The 12900-nt window shown below is 42.2% G+C and overlaps 1 protein-coding gene across 38 annotated transcripts in view; it reads left to right on the plus strand.

Moving 5' to 3' along the window:
• Window positions 1–12900, plus strand: part of ADGRL2 (adhesion G protein-coupled receptor L2) — a 470630-nt gene that overhangs the window by 413649 nt on the left and 44081 nt on the right. For all 38 annotated transcript variants that reach the window (XR_010589665.1, XR_010589664.1, XM_065554079.1 and 35 more), the window contains one exon: window positions 398–1198. Coding sequence is in view for 36 of the 38 variants with exons in the window: in XM_065554079.1 (XP_065410151.1) it covers window positions 398–1198 (801 nt within the window). In the remaining 2 variants the exon portion in view is untranslated. The remainder of the gene's footprint in view (window positions 1–397; window positions 1199–12900) is intronic.

Raw genomic sequence — 12900 nt, forward strand, 5'->3', positions numbered from 1 at the left:
CTTAAAGTTCTAAACAATTTGATGTGATTTTTTTACTGAAATGACCTACCGCACTACTACACACCAGTTAAAAGCTCTGGAGCCTAAATGCTGTATTCACTAAAGTCTAAGAGTAGTGAAATTGCAAGAGTAGCTCTACATTTTTAGATGTACATGTGTGCTATTGAGCCTTGGTCTGTACTAGTGAAAACAGTTCCCATCCACTTTACATACCGGTACAATAAGAACATGGTAACTTTAAGAAAAGTGGATGATAAAGAGTGATAATTGCAATTATTATAAAATTAAATGAATCTTTTCTTCCTGACACAGTCATTATGACTTACCTAGTCTGTTTGGTTGCATGAATGTTTTAATTTGACATAATTCTTGTCTTACTTCTCTCTGTGACTGTTAGTTTTTGTTTGCCCGGGGACGTTGAAAGCAATTGTGGACTCACCGTCTTTATATGAAGCTGAACAAAAGGCAGGTGCTTGGTGCAAAGATCCTCTCCAGGCTGCAGATAAAATATACTTCATGCCATGGACTCCATATCGCACTGATACTTTGATAGAATATGCTTCTTTAGAGGACTTCCAAAATGGACGCCAACAGACAACTTACAAACTTCCAAATAGAGTGGATGGCACTGGATTTGTGGTCTATGATGGTGCTGTATTTTTTAACAAAGAAAGAACCAGGAACATTGTAAAGTTTGACTTGAGGACTAGAATTAAAAGTGGAGAGGCCATTATCAATTATGCTAACTACCATGACACTTCTCCATACAGATGGGGAGGAAAGACTGATATTGATTTAGCAGTTGATGAAAATGGTTTATGGGTAATTTATGCAACGGAACAAAACAATGGAATGATAGTTATTAGCCAATTGAATCCATATACTCTTCGCTTTGAAGCAACATGGGAAACCACATATGACAAACGGGCAGCATCCAATGCTTTTATGATATGTGGAGTCCTCTATGTAGTCCGATCAGTGTATCAAGACAACGAAAGTGAAACTGGCAAGAATGCAATTGATTACATTTACAACACCAGGTTAAGCAGAGGAGAATATGTAGAAATTCCCTTCCCCAACCAGTACCAGTACATCGCAGCAGTGGATTACAACCCAAGAGATAACCACCTGTATGTGTGGAACAACAACTTCATTCTCCGATACTCTCTAGAGTTTGGCCCACCTGACCCAGCCCAAGGTAAGCATTTGCTTTTACTTCTGCAATTCACTTGCGTCATCATTAATATAACATATATTCTGACATTTTTGTTTATAGACCTTGATTTTGGCAGAAGGGCAAGGATTTTTTAGGTACTCAGTACACATGGCAGTGTTACTTTATGTTAGTATGACACACACTGAAGTGCCTACTTTGTAGCTCACAGGAGAATTATTTTATTAGGAATAAATGCTTGTATTTGTGTCACCTTTACTAGAGGAGATCTGTTGAAATAAGACTTATTTCATTCATTTTGAGCCAGAAACCTATTAGCATTTGTGCTCTGCTTCCTGGCTTTTAATTGATTACAGTATACCTGCAGACCTTTTAACTTCTTGGCACCAGCAGTTGAAGGAGATGTGTGCTAGAAGGTCTTGGGGGGACTGATGGGGTCAATGTGCAATGCCAGGTATAAATGTTCTTAAGTTTTTCCATCCTGCGTGCACTGTCTCCAGTATCTGCTTAGACAAGATTATCCTACATCTTTCTAGCAGATTATGACATTGTGGAATTACACATTAGTCTTCCAGGTAAGTCTGTAACAATTGCAGTTAATCTGAAATGAGCACAACTATCTGCATCAGCTCTCTTCCTCCCCCCCGCCCCCCTTCTCTTCCCCAAAAGAGGCCTTTTGGGACACAGATCTCATAAGAAATGACTTCAACAAGTATGAACCACAAGTTAATACCTAGAGATAGAGTAAATTCATGAAGAACTACTCTGTGTGGAACATTTTGGCAAGGGAGATACAGGGAGAGGGAAGAATTTTGACAAGCTTTTTTATCATTGAAGGCAAATGTTTCACTTCTCATGTCATTAATGTGTACATTTAGTAACTTTTTTTGCCACTTCAGAAAGTCTTACAGTAAGGTCTTGTCTACTATGCACAAAAGTTGTACCACTTCAGTTATACTAGTATAGTCAAAGCGGTACCATTCCCACTAGTGCGAATACAGTTATATTGGTATAAAGGTGCTTTTTACCAGTATAGCTATTCTTAGTATGGGAAGGAGAACAAGCTATGCTGATATAAGGTACCTTCGTACTACTATTATTGCATCCACACTAACGGTTGTACAGGTATACCTATTTTGATAAAAAAAATCCCACACCCTGACATAATTATATTGGTACAAAAACTGTATGTAGACCAAGCCTTAGATTGTTTTTGGAATGTTGTTATATGTTGTAACTGGATGCTGCAGAACGTTTAACGATGATGGGGTCAATTGGAAAACAGATGCTGGTTCTAAGTATTTTATGGGACTGGGGCAACTGCCCTAGTGTTCGTTTCACTATTGGAGCTCTAGTCAAACAGAAGGTGAGTGAAGCAAGAGCTTGAAAGGGAGTAAAAAGCTTTTTGAGCTCTTTGCTAATACTACTCTTCCCTTCCTTATATAGAACACAGTGTTTTCACTGTTCATCCATGAAGGTATCTTTAGAAAATTTTGGTGGTGGCTTCAGAGTCTCTGTGTAATTATCCTGTTGCAGTTCTAAGCTCAGTGGAAGACAGTGACTGTATATTGATTTTTAATTTTATTTTACTACAGACACACAAATAAATCTATGTACTTGTTTCTCTTAGCGACTGGCTGAACAAGAAATAGGACTGAGTGAACTTGTAGGCTCTAACGTTTCACATTGTTATGTGTTTGAGTGCAGTTATATAACAAAAAAATCTATATTTGTAAGTTGCACTTGCATGATAAAGAGACCGTACTACAGTACTTGTATGAGGTGAATTGAAAAATACTATTTCTTTTGTTTATCATTTTTACAGTGCAAATATTTGTAATAAAAATAATACAAAGAGTTCAGTGTACACTTTGTATTCTGTGTTATAATTGAAATTGATATATTTGAAAATGTAGAAAAACATCAAAAATATTTAATAAATTTTAATTGGTATTCTATTGTTTAACAGTGTTATTAAAACTGCGATTAATTTTTTGAGTTAATCACGTGAGTTAACTGCGATTAATCGACAGCCCTAATATATATAACCTAATATATAACACATACATATATACACATAAGAACTAAAAATAAATTTTACCTCGTCTCCTTCAATCTAAAGGTATGTCTACACTGCAGCTGAGATCGTTCTTCCCAGATTGGGTAGATGGATTTGTGTTAGCGAGCATGCTAAAAACAGCAGTGTAGCCTGAGCACCGGCTCAGTCTAGCCACCTGGGTGTGTATCGGGGGGTCAGAGCAGTTTTGTACTCAGCTAGCCTGAGCTGCTGGTCAGTGGGTATTTTTAGCTAGCTCGAGAAGAGCTAGCACGAGTCTGTCTATCTGTGCTGGGAAGCACTCTCTGAGCGTCAGTGTAAACATACCCTAAGCCAGCTCCCCATAGTTAAAGAAACAGCACATTGAAGAGAGACATAAGCTGCCTAATATGAATGCCCTTTAATACACAAAAATAAAGTCATAGCGGGATTAGGAAGACAGCCCTTAAAACCAATATTTTGTTTGTATAAAATACTCAGATGACCTTAGTGTCAGCATAATATTAAATTAATCTGTGAAAATTGACCATCAGTTTTCTTATTACAGTACAATGTGATTGTGGTGTCTTTATGTGTAAGACACTTATTGGTAGACTGGAGGTCAAATTTTGAGATCATTGGTTTTTTCTGTTTGTTTGTTTTTTGTAGTTGCACAAGATCATTTATAACAACTGTCAATGCACACTTTATATGCGGAACTCATTTTCAGATGGTGTTGTGATGGCCAAAAGTATAACTGGGTTCAAAAAAGAATTAGGTAAGTTCAGGGAGGATGGGTCCACCAATGGTTATTAGCCAATATAGTCAGGGATGCAACCCCATGCTCTGGGTGCCCCTAAACATCTGTCTGCCAGAAGCTGGGACTGGATGTTGGAATGGATCACGTGATAATTGCCCTGTTCTGTTCATTCCGTCTGAAGGATCTGGCACTAGCCACTGTCAGAAGACAGGATACTGGGCTAGATGGACTATTTGTCTGACTCAGTATGGCCATTCTTATGTTCTTAACTGTCTATTCATAAAGTTGGGTGTTGTTTCTACATCTTTTAACCATAGCACCTTAGTGTTTTGCTGCCTTGTCCTAAAATACCCTAGTATCAGGCATTTAATGATGTCATAGAGTTAGTGTTGCAAAAGCAGACGTCCTGGCTTTGACTTCTTCTGTTGGAATGGTTAATTTGGGGCCGTTATGGAAAATTTAGCAATCTGTGTCACTTCTCTTTGGAATGGGAGCAGTAATGACTCTGATCCTTCTGTCACCTGTCTATCTGCTGTCTTGACTCTGTCAATGCTTGGCTACACCATAACTTCCAAATGCTGAGTGTTTCAAGCCTGAAGTCCTCCTGGGTAAAAAGACTTCTTTGTCATATCTGACTCGCACTCCTGAAGTCAGACATTCACATTACTCCCAAGGCCAAAAATCTTGGACTCGTTCTTGACCTCAGACCTATGTTTTCCTTCTTCAGATGTCTTCCTTATGTTTAATTCTGCCTACTGCAATCTCTAGAATATTGCCAGTATTTGACCTTACTTTGACCCTGCCTTTGCTGAAACCTTTATCCATGTTTTAATCACAATCTCTCCTATTGCAATTGTCTATTTTACAATTTTCCTCAATCCTTCAGGGAATTCAGAATGTTGTGACCAAAGTACTCTCTTGCACCAAGAAACAGACCGATATCGTATCGGCCTTTTCTCTCCTTCATAGTCCCTTCCCTTGACTTCATCCTTTGTATGCTATTTTCCCCCTCTCTGCACTTATGGGAATTACTGTACAAAGTTCTGTAAAGTATTCTCTATGCTACCGCTCCCTCCACAGCACTTTGATACTTCGTATGATTGAACACCACATAAAAATTGTGTAGGAATGTGGTTTCTTGGGATAAGTGAAAAGATAAGTTTTTAAAAAGTTATATTCCTAAATTCGTAATAAAATATATTTGGACTTAAAATAATAAACAGATGCAACTCAAAACAAGTGTGTAAACCATACCAGATTCTTCTTTACTTGGCTGGCAAGCCGTGTGGGTGAGGATACTGCATTTTTTCAGATTTAAAGATTTTATTAAGATGATGATTAAAAAAAAGTGAACGGTACAGAGTTTAAGCATAGAAGTTTCTGGTTATCAGGGAATAACACACAGATTATAGAGGGTGCAAAATTTGGTTTAAGATTGGGTGGCATAAGGAATACATAATCTGCAATATCCCCGACTGGGGGTAAAAGGTTGATGGGGCAAAGTACAGAAGTTCATAAAGTGGCTATGTTCGGGTGTGGAGTATAATGAGTGGATATGATGATGAGGATGGATTGACTCTCATTTGGTGAGATTTAATGTTCAGGGAGTTTATGGTTCCAGTTCATATGATCCAGTGGAGAAAGTCTCTTGGTCCCTTTCTCGTAGTCGAAGAATGATGTCACTCTGGCTCACGCCTCCTGGTACTGTCAGTGGCCAGTGATGTGCCTGATGTAGATGTCCCTGGACCATCGGATGGTGTCTGAGACCATGAGGCGCCGCATGAGCCATGCATAGCGTTGACAAATCCTGCAGGTCCGCAGCACACGCTCGTTGCAGGGGTCCCAGGCGCCCAGGGCTCTGATGATCAGGACGTCCATCTGCACCTCGTAGCCCTTCACTCTCAGAGTGTCGGCCAGGAGGGCGTACTTTTCCAGCTTACGATCTCGGGCTTCACAAAATACCGGGGTCCTGTTCTCAAAGAAGATCGTGACGTCGACGAGGATGATCTTTTTCTGGGCCTCGTCGGTGACGACGACATCAGGTTGTAGCTGGGTGTTGGTACCGGGGATGGCGCAGTTCACGGAGATCTCCCCCAGGTGTGGTGCAATGGTTTTCACCAGGCGGTTCTGGATGGCGTTGTGGCGTAGCTGCCAGGCTCTGGAGTGGGGTTTGCAGCTGCACAGGACGTGGGGCAGCGTCTCGTTGGAATAGCCACATTTCCTGTCTCGGTTCCCGTGGCGGACAGCTCCGTTGAGCAGGACGCAGTTGAGCCGGGCACGGTGGATGAACTGCCAGTCGGTGAAATGAGTGAAACCGCTCCTGGCGAGGAAGTGGTTGCTGGCGTCCCACTTGCTGGTCAACTCAAAGGCTTTACCCTGGTTTACGCTTCAGGGTTTCCACGTAGAGCGAGTGGATGGCAGCCTTCAGGGTCCTCTCCAGCAAGCCCCTGGCACTTGGGGTGATGATGGTGTTGTCATCGGACCTGATCTGTGGCACCCGGACTCCCAGCTCCTGGCGCTCCTCGCAGCACTCAGCCAATGCGCTTCCCCAGGCGATGCGTGGCGTTGCGAGTGCGGGACCACAGTGAAGTGATGTCGCTCCTGTCCCGTCCAATTTCCCCATCCAGGGAGCCGCTCAGGAAGGTGGTGATGTCTTGGTTGGAAGGGGCTCTGCCGATCTGCTTCTCTGTCGCATCACGCCGGGCGTTCGCCACGATGTTCCTTACCGTGGCATCGGGACATGTCAGCAGGCGGAAGGCGTGGGTGATTACCGTGACGTTGCACAGATCACCCATGCGGGGGACGTTCGCGCCGCCATGCCTGTGGGTAATGTAGACCAGCTCATTGCTGGCTCTCTGGGGAAGGAACAGCCACTTCTTCGCCAGCTGCCAGATGATCTTGTCTGCCTTGTTGAGGGGCACCTTTGCCACGGCGGATCCCCTTAGGGTGAACGAGATGTGTGGGATCAGGAAGGTGTTCAGGGTGTTTATCTTCTGCCATGGTGCCAGCAGAGAGGCGTCAATCTTGGCGGCATCCTGCAAGATCTCCTGGATGGTGTTCTTGGGTGTCTGCCGGACATGGAAACCTGTCGGCGTGCCCAAGTACTGGTATGCCTGCCCCTCTGCCAGGGGGATGACGGGCTCACCCTGGATCTGGAACTCACAGACACCCAAAGAATGCAAGAAGGCAGAAGAAATTCAGGAATAAAATACTTTCTAAATTGAAAGAATTAGGAGGAGCAGGGGGTATTTTCAAAAATGGATATGTTGTTACATTGTAATGCTTTTTGGCATCAAAGAGAAGGCAGATTCTTTTCTCAGTGAATTAGGGGAAGATTTAATCTATGTTCATTCCAATTTGTGCTAACCGTGCAAAACAGTTCAAACTGGAGTTCATTCTCCTTATTTGCAGCATGTTAACTATCATTACATTTTATCAGATCACTGCAGGAAAATATAGCAGCTGTGGGTGTGTGTAGAGCACAAGCCCTTATAGTGCCAATACCCAGGCCTTAAAATAATGGGAAGTTAGTGCAAATAAATCTTTATCACCCCAAGAATCTTCCAAGGAGCCATGCAGCAAACAGCTAAAGAAAATCAGATCTCCGCCATTATCTCATGCTGCTGATTGATTGAGGAGTGGTCATGGTGAAAGAGATGAGATAATGGTAGCCAGTTAACCTAGTTTTCAACTGTAGCAATTTTGCTAGTTTATTGAAACCTTTATTATCATGTGTAGATATCAATTAAGAACATGGGTTATGCCAGGGGTTGGCAACGTTTGGCACGCGGCTCGCCAGGGTAAGCACGCGGTTCGCCGTCCTGCGCCAATGGGGGCGGCGGGAAGCCGCTGCCAGCACATCGCTTGCCTGCGCCACTTCTCGCCGCCCCCATTGGCCCAGGACGGCGAACCGCGGCCAGTGGGGGCAGAGATCGGCCAAACCTGCCGCATCAGCAGGTAAATAAACTGACCCGGCCCACCAGGGTGCTTACCCTGGCGAGCCGTGTGCCAAACGTTCCCGACCCCTGGGTTATGCTAACTTTGTGTTCTCAACTAAGCAGGATTGGCTGGGTTAATAGCTGGCTGCGCAACTTCTTAATACCTAGGTGCTGCAGGAAGTGTTGGTGATTTCCCTGAGTCAAAATTAAAACAATACCCAGGTCTGTGCTAGGCGGCCATCTTTCAGAAGAAATGTAAAACAAAGTTCCTTGCTACTTATGGGGTATTTCAAATCCCACGGCACTGTTTGTGAGCATAGGAAGTGTTAACTGCAGTGACCTAGCCAAATGCCAATGTGTCTGTTGTTACTTTGTTGGGTAAAATTTTCAAAAGTGCTTAAGTGACTTAGAAGCCTCAGGCCTGGTCTAAGCCCGGAAATAAAATCGGTATAACTATGTTGCTCAAGGGTATGAAAAATCCAGACCTCTGAGCGATGCAGTTAAACCAGCCTAGCCCATGGTGTAGACAGCGCTATGTCAACAGGAGAATTTGCCTGTAGACCTTGCTACCGCCTCTCGGGGAGGTACGATACCTATGCCAATGGGGGAAGTCCTCCTGTCGGCATAGGTAGTAGCTTCACTGAAGCGTTACTGCGGTGCAGCTGCAGTGGGGTAGCGTTTTAAGTTGTAACAAGCCCTAAGTCTTGTTTTCAGAATTGATTTAGGCACGTAAGCGGCTACATCTCATTGAAAGTCATTGGGATTTAAAGCCAGATTTTTAAAGGTATTTAGGCACCTAAAGATGCAGATAGGAACCTTGTAGAATTTTTAAAAGTGCCTAGGCCCCAACTTCCATTGAAGTCAATGGGAGTCAGGCATTTCAGTGAGAGTTAGGCACTTAGATGCCTAGTGGGATTTTGAAAAGAAGTTACGAGCATATTTAGGTGCCAAAATACCTTTAGTAATCTGGCCTTTACTATCTAAATTACACTTTCCATGGGGGGGAAATTATCATTTACTCCCTGTCTTAAATTGTTAAGCTATTCTGTTACATAGCACACTGTTAAACAGTTGCTGTATTTCACCCCACTGATTCCTACATTTTCATTGGGGGAAGGAGTAATCCATTTGGGTAGAGGGGTCCCAACCCTCCCGGATTGGCCGGGAGTCTACCGGAATCAGCCTCGATCTCCCGGTGACTATTGAAAGCAATCCAGGAGATTTTAATAGGCCGCTAAAAATCTGGTTGGTGGCGCAGTGAGGCTAAAGAAGGTTCCCTACCTGCCCTGGCTCCACACGGCCCCCAAAAGCGGCCGGGATGTTCAGCTCCTAGGCACAAAGTCGGCCGGGGTGGAGAGGGGGTGTGTGTCTCCATGCGCTGCCCCCGCCCCAAGCACCAACTTCGCAGCTCCTATTGGCCGGGAACCGTGGCCCTGAGCCTAGGAGCCGGAGGGACATGCCGGTCGCTTCCAGGAGCCGACCGAGGTAAGCGCTGCCCAGCCGGAGCCCGCATCCCTGACCCAACTCCCTCCCAGAGCCCGCACCCCCAACCGCCTCCTATACCCCAGCTTTGAGCATCCTCGGCCCCCGACCAGAGCCCCCTCCTGCACTCTGAACCCCTTGGCCCCTAACCGGAGTCCCCTCCTGCACTCCGAACACCTCGGCTCTCACCCAGAGCCCGCTCCTGCACCCCAAACCTCTCACCCCAGAGCCCTCATCCCCTCCCGCACCCCAACTCCCTGCCCTAGCCTGGAGCCCCCTCCCACACTATGAATTCCTCATTTCTGGCCCCACCCCAGAGCCCACACCCCCATCCCAGGCCCTCAGTCCCCTGCACCCCAACCCCTGCCCCAGCCCAGTGAAAGTGAGTGAGGGTTAGAAAGTTGGCAACCCTATTTGGATAGTTTGAGTATTAATTTAAATTTGGTTTAGGAAAAAGCATGTATATGTATAGGATATAAATGTAAGCTAATTTATCATCTACACAATAATTACATTTACCTCTTTTTGTTTGTATTTTTACTTGTTTGTGCAGTCCAGTTTCAGTTGAACACATTCTCACAAAAAAAATTTTTTTTTAAGGGAAGTTTTCCTCCTCCCATTGCCACAAGTATTGTAGCCCAGTCTAAAAGCCCAGTCTAAAAGTTAAGACCAAACAAAATGAGATTTCGTAACTGCTTTAATTTTGATGTGGGAGGCAAATTAAACATATCTTAACCCCCTACAGTCCCATCCCCGCTTCTGGGCACAAGAGGGTGATTTTCTACCTGACGCTGAGATGCAGTCCTGGGGTGTAAGCAGTTACTCGACAGCTGTCACCTCCTCATTGTAAAAGTTCTGGTTGATGGCATATCAGGCTTGCATGTTCTCTCTTTCCTAGTGCTGTACAGATATTACCTAATAGTCATTATTCGAATTAAGTTGCAATGAAAAAAAGAATAAACTCCAGTTTTGCATCTAAATAGAAATCTTAGATTACATTGTAGATTAAATCCTCCCATAGTTCCTTAAATACAAAATGACCTGCCTTTTAAATGCTAGATGTTTTTCAAAAGTGATTTCGTGAATTGTCGTTTTTTTAACATTTTCCACTGAAGGTGCTTCTCCTTTCCTGCACTTCCAACTCCATTTGAATTATTGTAGTGTGCTCTTTCAGATATGCAATTCCACTCAGGTCTTGAGAAAAGTATTTTGTAGATAGTTTTTTAAAATACATTTTATTTTTGTGATTTTATGTTATTACTAATTAGGGATTATAAATAATTTTTAAAATGTCTTTCTTATTACCTGTATTTGCAGATCATCCCCTTAAAACCAAAGTAGATGTGCTGTATCATTTATTTTAATGGGTAGCATTGAAAATAGTCTATAGCAAATCAGCTGCACTCAGAGATGCAGTATGAAATTGTGTGTTCTTAAAATAGTCACCTCACTATTGAATTTCAAATATTTGTCATGAGTCCTTTTACTGATATTTAGCTAGTTCCTATAATATTTAGACTATTCTTGTCCCAAAACCAAAAGTAAAGGTCTAATAACAGTACTAATTGCAATATTGTTAATACAGATTTCATTGATTAAATATGTACTAATTAGCACTGTGTGTCATGGGATATATAGGATAATAGTTATAATCCGTTCTCCCCTGCTCCATTCTCCCCTCCCCACCCCTCAGCACCTGATTCAGCAGCAGTTACTTGACACTTCTTCAAGTGATTGTGATGCTTTTGACAAATGTTAATTGAGAAAGCACTGAAAGCCTGGCTGCATTGTAATCAAAAGAAAATTACAGAGGTTTCACAAGATGTCATGCAAATACTTACAAAAAAAAGATAGACAGGTTTGAATAGGTTTTTGCTGCAGCTGGGTAGGCAAGAAGTTCAGCAGGATTACACAGGCAGTACTCAAACAGTAAATAAATTAGACTGGAAATAAGATGCAAACTTAAGAAGTTTCTGATTGAGATGGAGAGTAATGTCAGAAAGAATATCTTTGCATATATTGTTTTTACAAGAAATTTAGTTTGCTCTTTAAGAACTTGAAACTGAAACATTTATCCATGAAGAATTGTTATAAGTGAGTAATGTGAAAAAGGATTTTAATAAAAAAAGATGTGTAACGTGATATGTGTAAATAACATTTGAGACTCTTAAAACATTTTTTGAAAAATTCAAAAAAATCTGAAAGACAGCTCGGGTACACTTGTTTACACTCGCGGTATAATTTATTTTCAAGTATGTATATTTTTGATAAATCATAGCCCAAGGACATGAGGTGAAAATTCCCTTTGTATGATTAGGGTAAGCCCAGGGTTGTGAGTTCAATCTTTGAGGGGGCCACTTAGGTATCTGGGGCAAAATCAGTACTTGGTCCTGCTAGTGAAGTGGTCCTGCTAGAGAAGGCAGGGGGCTGGACTCAATGACCTTTCAGGGTCCCTTCCAGTTCTAGGAGATAGGTATATCTCCATATATTATTTTATTATTATATAAGCCTATGAGAAATAACAAAAAAACCCCAAACCCAACAACCCCAAAAACTGAAAAATGTCAAATCCATTTGTTTCCAGTATGTCTGACAAGAGGTGAAGTAAATACCTGTCCTTCATTTTAAATTCTTCATTTTAAATAAAGGACAGGGGCTTGTCTTTGCTTTGTCTGTAAAGCATCATGCATGCCTGTGGAGATACAGAAATAACAAATGATGCAGCTGCATTCTTCCGCTGGCCCTTATTGCTATCAGATGAACAAATTATGGTGGTGAGCATAATATTCATAGATACCAATATTATACTTCTGTAGCCTAATAGGACTCCAAACAGATCTGTTCTGTACTCCATCAGTACAAGGATTATTTGTTAGTACATTCCGTATGTGGGTCAGCAGAATCAATCGGCTGTGGGTCTCAAATCAGAAATTATTTGGTCTAACCCAGTGTTGTCTTGACACAGAAGATTAAGCCATGTATTTGCCACAGGCTTGAATTACTTGTTTCTTCATACCCGCTTTATATATATAAAAAAAATGTTAAAACCCGAGATGATCAAAAACTAAGACAACACATACATGCTAGGCTTTTCTTCTGTTGGGATCTAATCAAGCAAGAATGATGCCGGGTGAGAAGATGTTACAGTAATTATTTTCCTGCAAGGTGTAGAGTGGGTGACGATGTTTTTTAGATTTTAAATGGCCTAGTTATTTACAGCCCACAATTTTTTGTTGTTACACTGAGCTTGATTGTTTACAGCACATTGATTTAAATTACTCTATCATACTGCTCTTTTTTAAGGTGATTAGAACATGTTTAATTGTTTTATGTGTATTTGTCATGTACTGATAATTCATTACCAGTGCCTCTCGGCCTTTAGCAATGTAACTATCAATTTGTATCAGAGAGAAGGTGTAAACAAAATGTACTGAACCATCATGTTAATTTGAGACTGAGAGAATTAAAAAAAGAATAGAAACTCATTCAGAATTATACGCTTAACGGTGAC

This window comes from Chrysemys picta, chromosome 8 (genome assembly GCF_011386835.1).
Source record: "Chrysemys picta bellii isolate R12L10 chromosome 8, ASM1138683v2, whole genome shotgun sequence".
Lineage (NCBI taxonomy): Eukaryota > Metazoa > Chordata > Testudines > Emydidae > Chrysemys > Chrysemys picta.